This window comes from Diadema setosum, chromosome 21 (genome assembly GCF_964275005.1).
Source record: "Diadema setosum chromosome 21, eeDiaSeto1, whole genome shotgun sequence".
Lineage (NCBI taxonomy): Eukaryota > Metazoa > Echinodermata > Echinoidea > Diadematoida > Diadematidae > Diadema > Diadema setosum.
The window spans coordinates 16530983-16548491 of NC_092705.1; the positions used below are offsets into that span (position 1 = coordinate 16530983).

Below are 17509 nucleotides of genomic sequence, written 5' to 3' on the forward strand. Positions count from 1 at the left end.
CTAAAGCAACCATGCATCAGTTTTTCATTCTGCGCGCGTGCTAATGTAGGGAGAGGGGTGGGGAGTGGGAAGGGGGGGGGGGGGTCGGCTGAGACACCGCAGTAATGGCGCTGCCCATGCCAAAAATACACATAGCGCGTCACAGAATCGGTCAATAGTTCCCTTGGAATAAGAAGCTCAAAATGTTCTTTTCAAAATGCAGTTAAGCCTTCATGCACATATACATTTCACACGATTTAAAAAAACCCCCAAAAAACTTATTTTGGGGACAAATGAAACCAGTAATGCAGCAATATTTATACTACGGATGAACGATGTTCCCTAGGTAACTTTCAATGGAAACAATTTTTGTCATATTTATCAGTAAATGTGATATTGTGATGAGATTAAAATATTGTAGGAGACCTTAAATTCATAACAATTTCTTCTACTGCAATGAAAACATAATGTACAGACATAATGCAAATAACAAACAAAGTACCTTCAACATGTGACTAACTAAACACTTCTCTTTTTACAAGAATATACTCTAGTTCCTGGATTCTTCATTTGCTATTGTCTTCAGAAATCCTTTTCCACAGAGACATTGATAAAATCAGTATGAAACATATCTATCAAATTATATAGCCAGTATCAAGTTAAATAATATAATTCCATTCAATGTACAAATATTTAATGCAATGTTACAATTAGGTGAAAAGTACATATATAATCAAAGGCTGCTGAAAGAGTAAATAAGAGAATGTCAAAATTTGGCACAATTAGTGAAAGCACACTAAAATCAACACTTCTTTCTGCATGTGAGAAGGCAAGATACTTATAATAAACATATGCCAACCTTGATGTCCATTATGTAATCAAAATCTACAAGAAAGTGACTTTACATGGTGCAAACAAGACATCATTCCTCTTTAAGAAGGTGACAACACTCATTTAAATAACTCCCATCAACACACACACACACACACACTCTCACACAAATAAAAACAACAATATAACAAAAGTAAACCCAACACCTGAAATGAAAAACCAAAATTTACACCATACAGGTTTGGTTCATATGACCTTTAACCTCCTCTGGGCCACCATCTCAAAGAGCCACTGGGTTTCTACACAGAGAGGTTGCTGACGGTAATGATGGGTTTATATTAATGTCAGAAGTACAAGTCATTACTAGTGAGAAAAGTGTGCTGATGCTAACTGAGATGGGGGAATCCCGAAGTGAAACATACCAATGGTAATGTAGGTCATGCACTCTACCCTCCTACGAACTTGCCATTCAATGGTGGCATCAACATCCAACTCTGGTTGCCTAGACGACACCAGAGTCTGCTTTGGAAGAGGTTTCCTCTTCCTCCTCCTCATCCCTTGCATCCGGACTACTCTTCTCTCCGACAACAGAGCTCCCTGCCTCCCCGTTAGCCCCCAAACTGTCCAGCTCCTCTGATGTGATCTTGGCACTCTCCAGGCTAGACAAGGAATAAGGCACAAGACAATTCAAAGTGATCTAAGAACTTTGTCAAAAAGAATCTGTAAATAAAATTGGCAAAACATGTAATTCTTCAATTGAACTATACTTGTTAGCCAGTTTTGACATGTATCTATCATACTTCTACTTCATAAGTGGAGATATGAATCATGCTCTCAGCATAATATCTCGATACAACTTCTCCTTTATACATTTCTCTCTCTGTTTTCACTTGGCATACCTGATCGTGTACTGTCACTTTCATTTCAATCCACATATATGTACTCTAACTTACAAACAGTAACTGGAAAAACTAATGGAAATACAAAACAAAGTTCAATATAATGAGAACTATGAAATAAATGTATAGTAATATAATATCTCTAACAATGTCACAGTGAACATCAAATGGGCAATATTCTCAAGAACTAAAATTACATTTTATGATGTTGTATGAAGTGTTACATATCACAAGTGTTATGTGTTTTTGGTTTTTTAGACGACCTTTCTCTTATTTCCTCTTCCTGTACCTGGATCTCTGTCATTAAAATGATAAATCAATCAACCAATCAATTTATCAGTTGATAAATCAGTCAGTCAGTCTATAGGTGGATCTTCATCAGCTGTAGCTTGAAGAATAGCATGCTTATGGGGGATCAGAGAAATAAGCCCGAAGTCAGCTGAAATGTGCAATCGCATCTTCACCAGCTCGAGCTTCAGGCACGGTCGGGTTTATAAGCTCGATGCTGGCGCATGCGCACTTAAACGAACAGTACCGGCGCGAACACACTCCGACCCAACTGCCTATATGTTCCTGTGTGGTGCGCAACGCATGCAGTGCCGATGTTTCGGCTCGAGCTGATGAAGACGTGTTAAGATTAGCGCGCTACATGTATTTTGCAAATTAGTTGGCTATTCTGCAAATAAGTCCAAGATTTTGGTGGTTTATTTTCCGATCGCAATAGCGCGCTATTTCGGTCTTCATTGCAAAATTAGCAGGCTATTTTCTGATCGGGCTAATTCTTTGGATCAGAAATAGCCGGCGATTCTTCAAGCTCGAGCTGATGAAGACCCACCTTTTGTGATAACTGTATGTCCACATAAGGATACATGTTACGTGATGCATCCTACAGAAGAAAAAAAAAATCATATTGCTATAGCGCAGCAGCTCATTTCAAACTAGGGGTCTATTACTGTAAAACCAGAAATTTTCAAGTGCATGAAACTTTTGTGAATTTTGTAAGGAGCCATGATTTGCAAAAGTAAAATACATGCGAAAGGTTTTGTCTACACAATGCATTAAATGCCACTGGCAATTCACAAAAGTTTCATGCTGCGAAAAAAGGCCATCTACTCCAATTTGCAAAAGTTCCATGCCTCAAATGTTTCTAATTCTACAGTATGTGTTTCTAGTGCAAACCCCAAGAAATCGAGTTCAGCCTCTCACATACCAGAGGCAGCCCCGTGCGGACCGAATAGCGCCCTCTCTCTTGGTAAAACTCACACTTTCTCCTTCCAGTGGTTGCATTCCATAGTGAGTTCATCGACCTGGTGCCTCAGCTGGTTCCTCTCAATGTTCATCTGGGCGAGGTGTTCAGTGAAGTCAGCAAACTGTGGGAAAGAAGGATATTCATATCATACACAGTGACCCAAACTTGCGCCTTGGAAAACTGCTATGTGCTGGGCACCCAAATAAGGTCTAGCTACAATGTTGCAACACTAAAGCATGGACCCTCCCTGACTAAACTTAGCTTTCAGCAGCATTTTAAGTTGTAAAAGATCAAACTCAAGAGAAGAAATTGAAGTGAAAACTTTTCATCTAAATCTCATGTATTTGTTTTAGATGTATTAAGTAAACTGACATATAAAAAAACAAACATCATCCACCTTGGAAAAAAAGAAGAAAATCATCAGACACCTTTGGTAACTATATATGTTTAGAGACAAGAGAAATCAAGCGACGTTTTAAAGTCTAAAGTACGTACACATAGATGTTTGAGTTGCTATCATTAGTCAACAGAAAAAGAACCTTGATGTCATTATGTTAAATAAAATGTACAAAGAATATAAAGCCTTCTTTACCCCACATATACAATGGGCTTGAGATGAATTTGCCTTCATGCACATCCCAATGCTTATCAGAAATTCATGCTGGTGATTTGAACATATGCTGGTATCAGTCTGGTGCCTCAAAAATAGACCTTGTATTGGGATCAAAAGCGCTTCAGCATTTGCATTTCCACTATCTTGGTAACATTGAGCCTTGTGAAGCATCTACTGGCTAGTCTCTATTGCTATTTGCTGCAGTATAGTAGATGCCGGAATTAATGAAAGAGTTAAGATTATCTTGGTATTATTTAGTCTTATGTGGCAACTACTGTCTAGCATCTATAGACATTTGCTGCAGTATAGATGCCAGCATTAGCAAAAGAGTTAAGAGCTAATTCCTGCTTTGTAAAGGATTACAACCATTACTTCAAACACAATGGTGACTTGAATGAAATAAAAAAAGAATGAAGAAATTTGTCTCATTCACAAAAACAAGTCACAATGAAGTACTGTATGAAATATATCATGCAAGTCCAAGAGCACATCATATTTCATGAACAGTAAACCTACAAGATATATACATATATATACATATATATATATATATATATATATATATATATATATATATATATATATATATATATATATATATATATATAATAATAATATATATATATATATATATATATATATATATATATATATATATATATATATATATATATATATATATATTATATATATATATATATATATATAATATATAAATATATATATACTTTTTTTGACAGAAGAAAGTAAGCAAGACCATAAATATCCACATACAATATTGCACCAATCATGCTTTAGATTACTGCTACGTAGAGATAGAAAGGAGATATATACCATAATGTAAATGAAAATAAAATGTAACAGACTAAACATAAACATGAGGTCTCCAAGTAGTGTGGGGACAGTGATTGAAGTTGAGAATCTGAGCAGGTGAAAATGTCTTCCTCATGACAACAAGGAACATACAATGACAGAGGTGAAATGGAATACTGTGAATCACGAAAAAAGTTGAGCTCTCCATGCAAATCTGCATTTGCACAGTACATGCTCTCAAATGATTGAAATTAAAATCTTCTAAAGAAAAAAAAAAGCTGAATTTACTTTCATACAGGGGCTTTAGAAAAGGGTGTCAACATTTTCTCCAAATCTTATTAACAAGTGTAGTCCTTTAGAATCCCAACATTTCTCTGTATCTAGGCCAAAATGGAGCTCTTTAACATCCTAACATTTGAGGGTAAAACAATAAAAATATTGAACCACAAAAAAATTACACAGATTCAATTCCTTTCACTAGTCATAGTAAGCCACTGCATAAATTCTCTCTCACAGTTCACGTAATGGAGGAATCTAAAATTCAGTCCAATTATCTGTCCTGTGGAACTTTTCTGGGCCTATGTGCAGAGTAAATTGAAGAGTCTAGCAGATACCCATGAACAGACGACATGGACTGACAGAAAAAAGCATGCAAGATTGCCAAAACTCATGATTGGAAATATCATGATGCAGAAAAGACGGCAAGATAGAAGTCAAAGCTGCGAGTGATGATATAGAAGCTGCATCCAAAAAGTCAGCATGTAGGTAATAGAGATATACAAAGTGCAATTGCAATGCGATATTACATGAAAATATGCATCATGACCGGAGGACACTGGCTTACAGGAAGACAAAAATCCGGGACAAAGTAACTTTTCAGTTACTAAACTTGTGCACCTCATGCCAAACAACACATATTCTTGGAATACAGGCTATGTTTTTCAGATATTTCCTAATGGAATCAGTGTAGTGTTGATCATACAACGTCTGGTAGGAAAATGATGCACTTCCAGAGATATGTACACGTGTATCAAATTGATGACATATTTTATGACTTACTGAAACAAGAATATTCCTTAGTTTCCCAAATACCTGTTTGACATACTCCCCCCCCCCCCGCCACACTCTTCATTTTGCTCCATTGTTTCATTCAAATTATTCATTCTTCATCTTGAATAAAACAAATCAAACATAACAAAAATCAGATAAAGACTCAAACAGTGGCAGTAACACACAGAATTATACATACAATTGCAAGTTCAGGGTTTGAGAGGAAATGAAAAAGAAACTACATGTGCTGCATCAAATCATCCAGGAATTGTACTTGCTGTAGCAGCAGTGACATTCTAAAGGGGGACATCAGTCTACTACATTGTGAACAAGCATGTAGTCTGGATATATGACTGTGAGTGGCACTACTATTGATTGAAAATCAGAATTCAAATTCTCTTTTTCTTATTTTTTTTTAGGGAGGTTAATTCAATTGTACAGAAAAATTATGATTTGTTTGTTTCACATTATTTTTTCTTGATTTAAAATGTCAGCTTGAGGATGGTGTGGAGTTTCTCTTTGAGTAGGGTTGTGCAATCTTCAAATATTTAACAAAATACAAATATTCTATGATTGCATTCTTTAACAACTGGTAACCATCAACTCTGAAGGAAGTGTAAGGAATGAAACCAAAACCTCATTAAAGGACAAGTTCACCTTCATATACATGTGGAATGAGTGAATGCAGCAATATTAGTAGAACACATCAGTGAAAGTTTGAGGAAAATCCGACAATCCGTTTACAAGTTATGAATTTTTAAAGTGTCTGCACAGTCACTGCTGAAAGAGAAGATTACTACAGTGTATGATTAATGTTACATGCGTACAACAATATAAGGAAAATATAAAGAGAATTTCACATATCTTTATTTTTTGAAAAAAGTGCACATTTCCTTGACTTGTCACGGAAGTATGTTACGGGTAATATTATTCCACCTGCGTTCTGAAAGAGGCAAGTCAAGCGTTCTTTTATTATGCGAGAAAAGTGAAAATGTGTTGAATTTTCTTTATGTTTTCTTTATATGGTTGTACACATGTGACATCACAAGCTGTAGTAGTCTTCTCATCCACCAGTAACTGAGCAGAAACTTCACAAATTCATAACTTTTGAACGGGTTGTGCAATTTTCCTCAAACCCTCACTGATGTGTTCTACTAATATTGCTGCATGCACACAATCCACATATGTATATGAAGGTGAACTTGTCCTTTAACCACAGAATTGGTCGCACTCTCCATAGCCAATAGAGGCATGGCACATCTATGCTTGACATGAAGTTTGAGATGTGCATCCTTCCTCTTTCACTTCCGAACAGAAGGACATCATGTGCTCGTGTCATAACAAAACACACACCGGCTCAATTTGTTGATAATGTTGCAGCAGGAGGAAGTGGTATCATATCATTATAGATACAGTATATTCCTCTTTATAGAATCTAGACAATGTCAAGTCTTAAAACGTGAAACTCAATTTATGTTGAACAGAGTGACACCACGAGGGACTATCAAACTTGTAACAGTAGATGGCGTTCTGTGCTTTCATGTATACATCCATCTACTGATCTTACTAGGGGGGGGGGTTGTTATTGTGCGTCTTACAATGCAAGTGTTATGTTTATGGCCCTTATTTTAGGAAGTCAAGGGTGCTACTTGCAAAACCTTTAATTCTACAGAAATACAGTTGAATTGAATTATAATCTTAAATGTTTGACAATGCTCATTGTCAATACATGAACTTCGAGTAGGCCCTTTGGAGAAGACTTTCCGTTAAATGTTAACATATGAATCAGTCAACACTAGGGTACTGAATACACCTGACTTCTTGCACGAAGTTTATAGAGGATGTCATTTAAATCCATAACGAATGCCAAGTATTTGTTACAAATCAGTACATTGAATCCATCTGGAATGGATGTACACATTCTGCCGGTCAAATCTTTGATATACTGGGATTCATTTGGCCCTCACTAAATTTTGGTTTGCTGAGTGGCTTATCCTTTGCCAAAACTCCCCCACCATAAAATTGTCCTGACTTCTTTTCTACGTGATTGTGGGTTTCATAATCTCTTTAATTCACAGGCACCATGACAACTTTTTTGCAGAACTGTCACATTTGATACATTATAAAATATTATTAGTTCGTCTCATTTCATGTTAAAGCGAAGGGGAAAGGTATTAGAATGGCAACCTAAATCTCAGCAGGTTATGCCTAAAAAAAAAACAAACGAAAAAAACAAAAACAAAACAAAAACATGAATACATGAGAGATTAACATGTTTAGATATCCCAATTAACAGTCCTGTCCATTCACAAAAGTCTTCCTCGAGTACACATGATGCATTCACAAGTATTAATAGTCATGAATATTCAGAAGTTAATGTCTATAGAAAGTCAATGCATGGTCAATCTAGTAGCACATGAGATATATATGACTGGAAAATAACTTGGAGCTGGGATTCCCTGAAAACTGTTTGAATGTTGTAGACGAATAAGTTACAGAAGATAGAAAGAGGTATTAGGTCAGTAAACCAGTTCACACGGAAGGGTGCTCTTAGATGCTGAATATTGTCGCAGAAAGAATACATTATTCTAGAGTAAATTTATACTTGCATAGACAGTAAAGAAAGTATGAAAAAAAAAGAAGAGATTTGATGTTCTAAATAAATGTGTAACTCAAATATAATGTCCAGAAAAAGAGATATTGCAGCTACATTCCATATGACATGCTATAGAGGTACAGCTCAACATATGGTCTTGTGATGGGAGTAATGCAATAAAAGATAATGGATCATGGATGGAAAACATGAATGAAGTGTTGACTTTCTAACTGATCAATAACCTATATTGAGCTGTACTCTGTGTCGTAATATATCAGTTTACACACAGGCAGAAATTTTAAATATGAGTAGATAATAGGCAAATATTGTGATATATTTCAATATACAACAATGGTATATAGATATAAGTATAGTACATACAAAAAATAAATATCATTCATAACTTCTCAAGATGCTGAAAATAATAAATATGAGCTGTGAGAAGAAATACCATGCTTCCACTAGCTAGCAGGAGAAATCAGGCAGAAAAGGCATTTTAAATTATCTCAGTTATAGGTAGAGTTAAAATGCTAGAATGGAACTTACAAGTGATTATATGAGATGTAAGTGATCATCACAAGTCCAAAGGGTGAAAGAAATCAATTAAATACTGAATTATCTCTCGGTAAGAATTATTATTATTCATTACATGAAGAAGTTATCCCTACAAACAATAGATACAATGTATGTGAAAAAGAATTTTGAAAAAAAAAAGAGGAAAAATATATGTACCTGTCAAATAAGAACTTACTAAAACTCGCTGCACACTTTTCAAAGAGAAGTAAATATTGGTGTTGTTATATCCTTCAATTTAACAGAACTTGCAAGTAACTACACACAATGCAAGGTGATAATTCCACAGGACATCACAGGTGCATAATGCTGGGCACTACAATCTGTATCTCACACACAGTTGTAGTATTTAAAGCAAAGTACCCAGTACGTAGTGAGTGCTATTATATACAGGGTGCAACTGTTACAGCTAACAAAACAATGACACCTCCCTGATGAAATGTCAAGACTGCAATTGATTTCAGAGACCAAATCAACTACAAACATGCTAGAGTCAGGGAGGTGTTTAATGGATTAAGGAGAAACTAAACAAGAATATCTCCTTTGTATCCATCTCCGTGCCGCTGACAAATTATGTTCTCTTTTGCAAGTATCAATAGACTGCTTTGACAAAAGACAGCCAAGTGTGCATCATTCCAATAAAAATACAACATACTGTCAAAGACTAGTCCCGATTATACTTGGGCAAGTGTCTACGGGAAATGGTGTTAAAACAAAATGAGCCCATCCCATAACAGGTTCATAGCAGACTTTATTCTTTAATGGGAACACACACACAAAAAGAAAGAAAATAGTGATGATCATGATAATAAATAAATAAATGAATAAATGATGATGATGATAATAATAATAATAATAATAATAATAATAATAATAATAATAATAAAATAATTGTGAAATTTTGATAACATGACTGCTCCTGACAACAGCCATGAAATAAGATGGACTTCACATCATACTAAAATTCAATGGAGGCACTCTTTGTGATATTTGGATTTTTGTACACTGAAATTATGACTTCAACTGGAAGCTAGGACATATCTCAACAGATGTGTCCCATTTTCTTTAATCATCAAACTTTAACAATTATTTAATTATTTAATTTAACTACTGTCACTATGTTGTTTTTATTTCTACTATCATATTACTATCATCGTTCCCAACATCATTATCATCAGCATCAGCAAGGTCATCATTAAAATGATATACCTTACCGAGGATTTATCATTACTATTCTAAACCGCATGCCCACAGGGGTATAAACAAGAGTCTTGCTTGGATGTGGAGTAATATTTGTAGAGATTACACCATAATGAAAGCTGATATAGTAAGAATACTGTTAGAGTAATATGAGAGTACTGGTAGTTAAAACATGATGGTCACAACACAGATCAAAAATACAACATCAATTACAGCTTAACAAGTCATTCAACTATGTCTTCCTTATCAGTGCAAGTTTTCCATAACATTTCTTTCTCACTTGATGGAGGCCCCTGATTTCTAAAGCTATGATACATTTTGAAAATATGGGTTCACCAAAAACAAAAACAAAAACAACTAGAAATGTCGCTATGGTGACTGGTATGCCTCCGTCATAATGCATGGTTCTCCGAATAGGTCTATAGCACAATGTCTTGACAATGTGTGATGACAGTTTCACATAACTGGCAAAATATCAAAATGACAGGTTTGTCATAAATGCATTGAATGTTCACTTTCCTTGAACTAGGTTTAATTGGATGAAAATGGCTATACTGTCTCAGAGTGCAGGTATTTGGGGATTTGAGGATTTGTACCCAACTTTTGACCCTTTTATAAGTTTAAAGAAGAGGTGAAATTTAGCACTTCCACTTGACCTTAGTATGACTTTTTGACCTTTGACCTTTTGGCAAGAAACTTCAAAGAGAATCTGTATTGGGTAATACATGTATACACTAAGTTTCAAGAAAAAATCCTGCAGGCATTGCATAGATACGAGGGAAATAGTGAAATTTTGAGCATTTGACCTTGACCTTGACATTTGACCTTGAGCATGTGCGCCCAAAAGATAAAATGCACAACTTCGCCCACTCATACATATACATGCAAAGTTTCATTATGATACCTCTAACGTTTTTTTAGATACGCTGTCCACAAAATTGATTACGGACGAAAGGACGGACAGATGGACGGACGGACAACATAATGCCTCCGGCAACACTTCGTGGCAGAGGCATAAAAAATGTTTGGAAAACACCACAAGGTACTCAATTCTACCTCTGGATCTAACTACTAACAGTGTACAAGTATATGGGATGTGTGTCATATGTATCTACCTAAAACTGTTAATGACACTCTATGGGTGACATGGCAACAGCGTATACCACCATGAATCCCACAAGAAATCTGGGTGAATGTGAATGAAATGTTATTAGCTGGCACCAAAGAACTTACTTGAACTCCGCAGCTTCTCCTATCAGCTTTCAATTTATCCTGGATTCAATTTCATGATTTTTTTTTTTTTTTTTTTTTTAGTTTGGAAAAGAATGGCAAGGGAAGTACAAGAATAGAACCGCACCTTTAAAACAAATCTTACACTCCAAAATCACATGTAAAAATACACACTATTAAAAAAAAAAAGTACCTTAAAAATATGTACTTAATCATTGACAAGTGAATGATACTAACTTGTAAAAATGGGGCAGCAATAGAAATTATTATGGTAACAAGAGTTAGCTGGGGGGGGGGGAACTGTTTATTCAAGAGCTCTGTTAGACCTATATTTTTACATGGCTCGTGGTCAGAAACACTTAACACATAAAACAATACTTAGTTCTGATGCAGTATTTTGAGTCATTTATCTAACATTTCTAGAACCTGCTGCTAGTGCTCCAGCTAGTATCATTACAACCACCACCACTCCTAAATCACTACAGTTACTATTACTATCACTACCCCTTGTGCACTACCATCACCTACTATTACTACTACTACTACTTCTATTACTACTGCAACTACTTCTACTATTACTACTACGTCTACTACTCCTACTACACACTACTACAACTACTATAATTACTAGTACTGCTACTGCTACTCTTATTGCTACTGCAACTACTGCTACAAATTTACTTTTAATGCTACAATGTTCTGTTACAACTATTATTGCTATTCTTGATACCACAGTGGCTCCAGCTTAAAGGGGACCTCCGGATGATTTTCAGACTTTTACATTTGAACAACTGTAAATCAGTTAAACTGAATTTACAGTGATTGGGATGAGGAATGAGAATGAGAATGTTTTCAAAATTTATAACAAATTGCAATGAACAAGGATGATGACATGGCAGCCTCACCATAAGAATGCATGAGTTGGGGTTCAAGGAAGCAGAACAAAAGAAAAAGGCATGCATAGATTCTTCACAGGTGGACTTGTTGAGCAAGTGGTATTGTAATGGAATTGCACTGCTACATTTCGGAAATATATGAGGCTCTGATGTCATCAACACTGTTCAGTGTAATTTGTTTAAGATTTTCAATTTATTGGTTTCTCTGCTCAAAGACCACAAGAAATTCCACGAATCTATACATGGAGTTGTTGATTTATGTACTACATGATGTGAAATTATGAAAATCGTCCGGCATGTCCCTTTAATTGGGAGGAGTCAGGAACAAGCTTTCTACCAGGCATTCATTTTACAATATTACTTCTGGTAATGGGCTTTAATCCCTGCAACTATTTCTCTGTATAAATTCATCAGTTTTTAGACATCAAGGAGGGACATCAGAAGTATTAAATCAAATACATCCCAAATAAGTAAGTTAAGGTTTTGATTAAGTGGTTAAAAGAGCGCACAAAAACACATTGGATTTACATCACATTTATACAGTGTTCCTGCTACAGTGTGAGCATTATGCCACAACTATTTCTACCACAGCCCCTACTACTGTAACTACATCTACTGCCCATTCTACTACCATCACTACTTCCCTTTTTAGAAACCACTACAACTGCTGCCAATTCTGCATCTACTATGATCATCTCTACTTTTACTACCACCACTGCCACACTTCTACTGCTGCCCCCATTTCTGCAACAACTATCACTCAACTTCAACACAACATCAACACCACCACTGGTACCACTACCACCATTACCATCACTATTACAGACACTTTCACCATCACTATCCTATCAACTAACATTACTAACATTACTACCAACACTCTTTCCAACACTACCACTACTACTACTGTAACTACCTACTGGCGGACCAGTAGGTACCCAGTTTCCATTTTTTACTGGTCCATTCCTGAAAAAGTTACTGGTCCGACAGGGATTTCTACTGGTCCTGGACCGTCGGACCAGTGCCAGTGTGCAACTTCTCCCACTACCACTACAACCACCACCACTACAACATTTCAAACTACCTCTACCACCACCACCACCACTACTGATGCAGAGTGTAAGTATAAAGGAAGAGGAGAATGTGAATACATACGTGGATGGCCTGTCTGGCCCCCTGCTGAGCGGTGTCCTCCAGTCGCTGCAGCTGGTGTTCTTCCACACCGGTCTCCACCAGAGTCTCCTTGATCCGGTCCCGCTCCTGCTCGTAGTCCTGTGTCAGATGCTTCAACTCTTGCTTGTGCCTGATGGTTGAAAATTTAAAGGTACTGTTTACCATCAGGAGCAGTGATTTACAAAAATTTTCAAGTTATCACATTTGATGCACATGTGCAGGTTAGTTGTATCACAAAACATCCTACCATATAAAAATTTCCCAATAATGCCTAAAATACAAGGAGATGTGACTATTTTTCTCACTAAACCATAACTGTTGACGGTTTAGTCTAGAAACAGTTTCATTATAACCATTGTTCACATTTTGTATATTTAACGATACTTAACATTGATTACATTGATTAACATTTTCACATTGGTTGTTTCTACCCCTAACTTACATTTGAGTACTATTGTGAAGCTGGGTTTTGTTTCATCTGCATAATAATGGTAAATAATGCCTTCAATTGCACACCTAGAAATGAGCTAATGAGAGATAGAGAGAAAACCCAGTGTGTTGTTGTGTAGCTCATGTGTATGTTGGTACCAATGACCTAAGTTTTTTCGCAGTTGGTTAGGCACTTCATCTGTTTTCAAAGTGACACATAAGCTTGCCTAATGTAACGATTTGTTGAATTCATGCTCAAAGAAAAAAATACTTGCATAGAGCAAGTGACCAGAATAGTCTATCAATTAACACTTGGGGAAGTTTTCATTTCATTGCACTGAATTCTTTAATGACCTTTTCCTATCAATATTGTCAAATACCAGTCTTGCTTTTATAGGTGTCTTGCTAGCAAGCATGATCTATACGGATCACATATCACATCATAGATGCTTATCTCAGTAAACTTAAACACCAACATGTCAGTTGGTACAAATCGGAATTACGAACTGGTCTATTCAGACCAAAAGAATAAATGTGGTTTCATGAATGTGGACTCACATTATTAAAAAAAGAAAGAAAAAGAATGTAATGAAATTCAAAGCTTCCACATGTCTTTACAGAATAGTTCAGTTATTCACAATTCTCCCATTGGTCCGCACACAAAAATATCAAATCATATAACTTGTGATTTCACATCATACGACAACTACAACTGTGTTATCTGTGGAGGTATTCACTGCTTTGTTATTGAAACATAGTAAGTTTTTTTATGTCAAAGGATTTTATTTCCTCACGAAGACCAACCAGCACGCAAGGACACTATTTTAACCTTAGTACAAGACAGGCAGCCATTTCCACACACCTGTGCTGAAGAGGACAGTGACTGGCTTCAGAGTCCTTTCGTCCAATAATGTACATGTATGCTAGGCAGGATTTGAACCTCTGATATCCTGATTATGTGTCTATAGAGCTTTATCCACTATACTAGGGCAATGAATGCCATGTCAATCTAGACCAACTCACTGTTTCTTTATCACATGGAGCTGCTCATACATCTCGTCAACGTTGGGGACAACCTCATCCCCAGCCTTATCCACTATACTAGGATATGAATGCCATGTCAATCAAGACCAACTCACTTTCTCTATCTCATGGAGCTGCTCATACACCTCATCAGTCTTGAAGACAACCTCATCCCCAGCCTTATCCACTATACTAGGGCATGAATGCCATGTTAATCTAGACCAACTCACTGTTTCTCTATCTCATGGAGCTGCTCATACATCTCATCAGGATTGGAGACAACCTCATCCCCATTCTTATCCACTACACATAGGGCATGAATGCCATGTCAATCTAGACCAACTCACTGTTTCTTTATCACATGGAGCTGCTCATACATCTCATCAGCCTTGGACACAGCCTCATCCCCAGCCTTATCCACTATACTAGGACATGAATGCCATGTTAATCTAGACCAACTCACTGTTTCTCTATCTCATGTAGCTGTTCATACATCTCGCCAGCCTTGGAGACAACCTCATCCCCAGCCTTATCCACTATACTAGGGCATGAATGCCATGTCAATCTAGACCAACTCACTGTTTCTCTATCTCATGGAGCTGTTCATACATCTCATCAGCCTTGGACACAGCTTCATCCCCAGCCTTATCCACTATACTAGGACATGAATGCCATGTCAATCTAGACCAACTCACTGTTTCTCTATCTCATGTAGCTGTTCATACATCTCGCCAGCCTTGGAGACAGCCTCATCCCCAGCCTTATCTACTATACTAGGGCATGAATGCCATTTTATCTAGACCAACTTACTTTCTCTATCTCATGGAGCTGCTCATACATCTCATCAGCCTTGAAGACAACCTTATCCCCAGCCTTATCCACTATAGTACCTACTAGGGCATGGATGCCATGTCAATTAAGACCAACTCACTGTTTCTCTATCTCATGGAGCTGCTCATACATCTCATCAGGATTGGTGACAACCTCATCCCCAGCCTTATCCACTACACATCGGGCATGAATGCCATGTCAATCTACACCAACTCACTGTTTCTCTATCTCATGGAGCTGTTCATACATCTCATCAGCCTTGGAGACAACCTCATCCCCAGCCTTATCCACTACACTAGGGCATGAATGCCATGTTAATCTAGACCAACTCACTGTTTCTCTATCTCATGGAGCTGCTCATACATCTCGTCAGCCTTGGAGACGGCCTCATCCCTGACCCTCTCCGCCTCCCTCAGCTCCCGCTCCAGCCGACCAAGCTCCTCCAGGAAGGCATCGATGGCATCGGTGTCCTCGTCGTCGCTGGCCGACGACGCTCCGCTGTCATGGTCGCTGTCGGCGTGGTAGGAGCTGGAGCGTCCTGGCAGTCGTGACCCTGGTGCACCGTTACTCTGAGATGGAAAAAAATGAAATTGCCTTCTCATACTGTCCCATTTTCCAAAAAAAAAAAAAGAAAAAAAAAATCAAAACAAGGGATAGTGTATAAGAAAAACAAAATGACAACCCAGATTTTGTCATAATCAAGGTTTTTGGGTGACCTACTAAATAGAAAGAGTAAAGAATCAATGGGACAGTTTAAATCATTTCACTTTCAGGTCACAATAAGAAGCAATAGTAGCTTTGAGGGTGAGGGATTGTTAGTAGTTACCCAATTAGTTAATCAAAAACAGGATTTTCTGAACACTGTTGTAAGAGTGATACTGCTGAAATCTACTGTTCTATTTGCTTAAAACTGGAAATGAAGTGGAATCTTTTGAAGAGGTTGAAGTGAATATTAATGGCCACTGCCCTCAAGGCACCTGCTGACATACTCAGCTCAGAAATAAGGAGAAATAAGGACTTGATGTGGGGCCATCAATAAGTAGCCTTTATGAAGAATATACCATTCCTTAGTAATAATATGTACACTGCATCTGGCCAATATCCTTGTTATTCACATAGTGCATTCTACAAAAAGTAAAAATGAATAAGAATACACAACTTGCACATTCCTTGTTTGCCATAATAACCTGGTAAGGAAATGTTTCTAAACATTGAATGGTGGTCCTTCTACTGGATGACAGGTTACAGCGTAGAAAATGTTCTGTGGAAAGTACTGGACAATCTTGAAGTGGGAATATTGATGGGACAAGCTTTTATGTGGGATACTACACGTAGGATCTGGGAAATGATTTCATGATCTGGTGGATGTTCAATGGATGAAAAGGATTGGTAGTGGAACATCTGTCAGTGTGTGTAACCCAAGGCACCTCACAACACAAAGCACAGTATAAACAGTTCCTCACATGAGCTGAGGAATGCCATTACATTACTACACCTATTTTGCGCATTGACATTTGACCTATCCAAGCACCCTGCTTCCCATAGATGGGGGGAGATGGAGGGGGTAGGAGGGGGTGGGGTGAGAGGTATGGATAGTGGCTCGGGAATGGTGATCCCTACGTACCAGTTTAATTCTTCTTGCACATAACTACTATATTTGACGTACTGTAATCATGACCTTTTGTAATGTACTATGCTTCACAAGATATGAGTAACATCAAACAATATGACCACTGGGTCATGATGCGTGGTTGTAGGATTATCACTGCAGAATCTTGACAATACCAGGGATCCGTTTCATGAAGTCATCATATAAAAGTCTTAAAATAAATCTCAGAATAGCCAAAAGTCTCTTTTAAGACTTTCATGAAACGGATGCCAGGTTGTCACATTACCTCTTTTAATCATTCAATAGAGATCCCTAAGCCCATGAAACACAGGACAGCTGTTCAGTTACAAGTGTTTGTCAAGCACATTTGAGTTTATTTTAGCTTAGTTTTAGTGTTGACCATTTGCACCCCTTGACAAGCAAGGTTAAATATTGACTGTTTAAAAAAAAAAAAAAAGCACACATGAGCTTTGAGATATAATTACTAGAAATGAAGGGGACAGCCAAAAAATCCC

General features: G+C 37.2%; 1 protein-coding gene across 2 annotated transcripts in view; it reads right to left on the reverse strand.

Moving 5' to 3' along the window:
* Window positions 1–973: 973 nt before the first annotated feature.
* Window positions 974–17509, reverse strand: part of LOC140244270 (metabotropic glutamate receptor 3-like) — a 34997-nt gene continuing 18461 nt past the window's right edge. Inside the window, exons 13-17 of one of the 2 annotated variants that reach the window (XM_072323910.1) lie at window positions 15719–15954; window positions 13085–13232; window positions 11037–11075; window positions 2973–3079; window positions 974–1469 (exon numbers count right to left, since the gene is read on the reverse strand). In XM_072323910.1, the coding sequence (XP_072180011.1) occupies window positions 1313–1469; window positions 2973–3079; window positions 11037–11075; window positions 13085–13232; window positions 15719–15954 (687 nt within the window). In that variant the 3' untranslated portion in view covers window positions 974–1312. The remainder of the gene's footprint in view (window positions 1470–2972; window positions 3080–11036; window positions 11076–13084; window positions 13233–15718; window positions 15955–17509) is intronic. The other variant, XM_072323911.1, reaches the window with a different exon arrangement.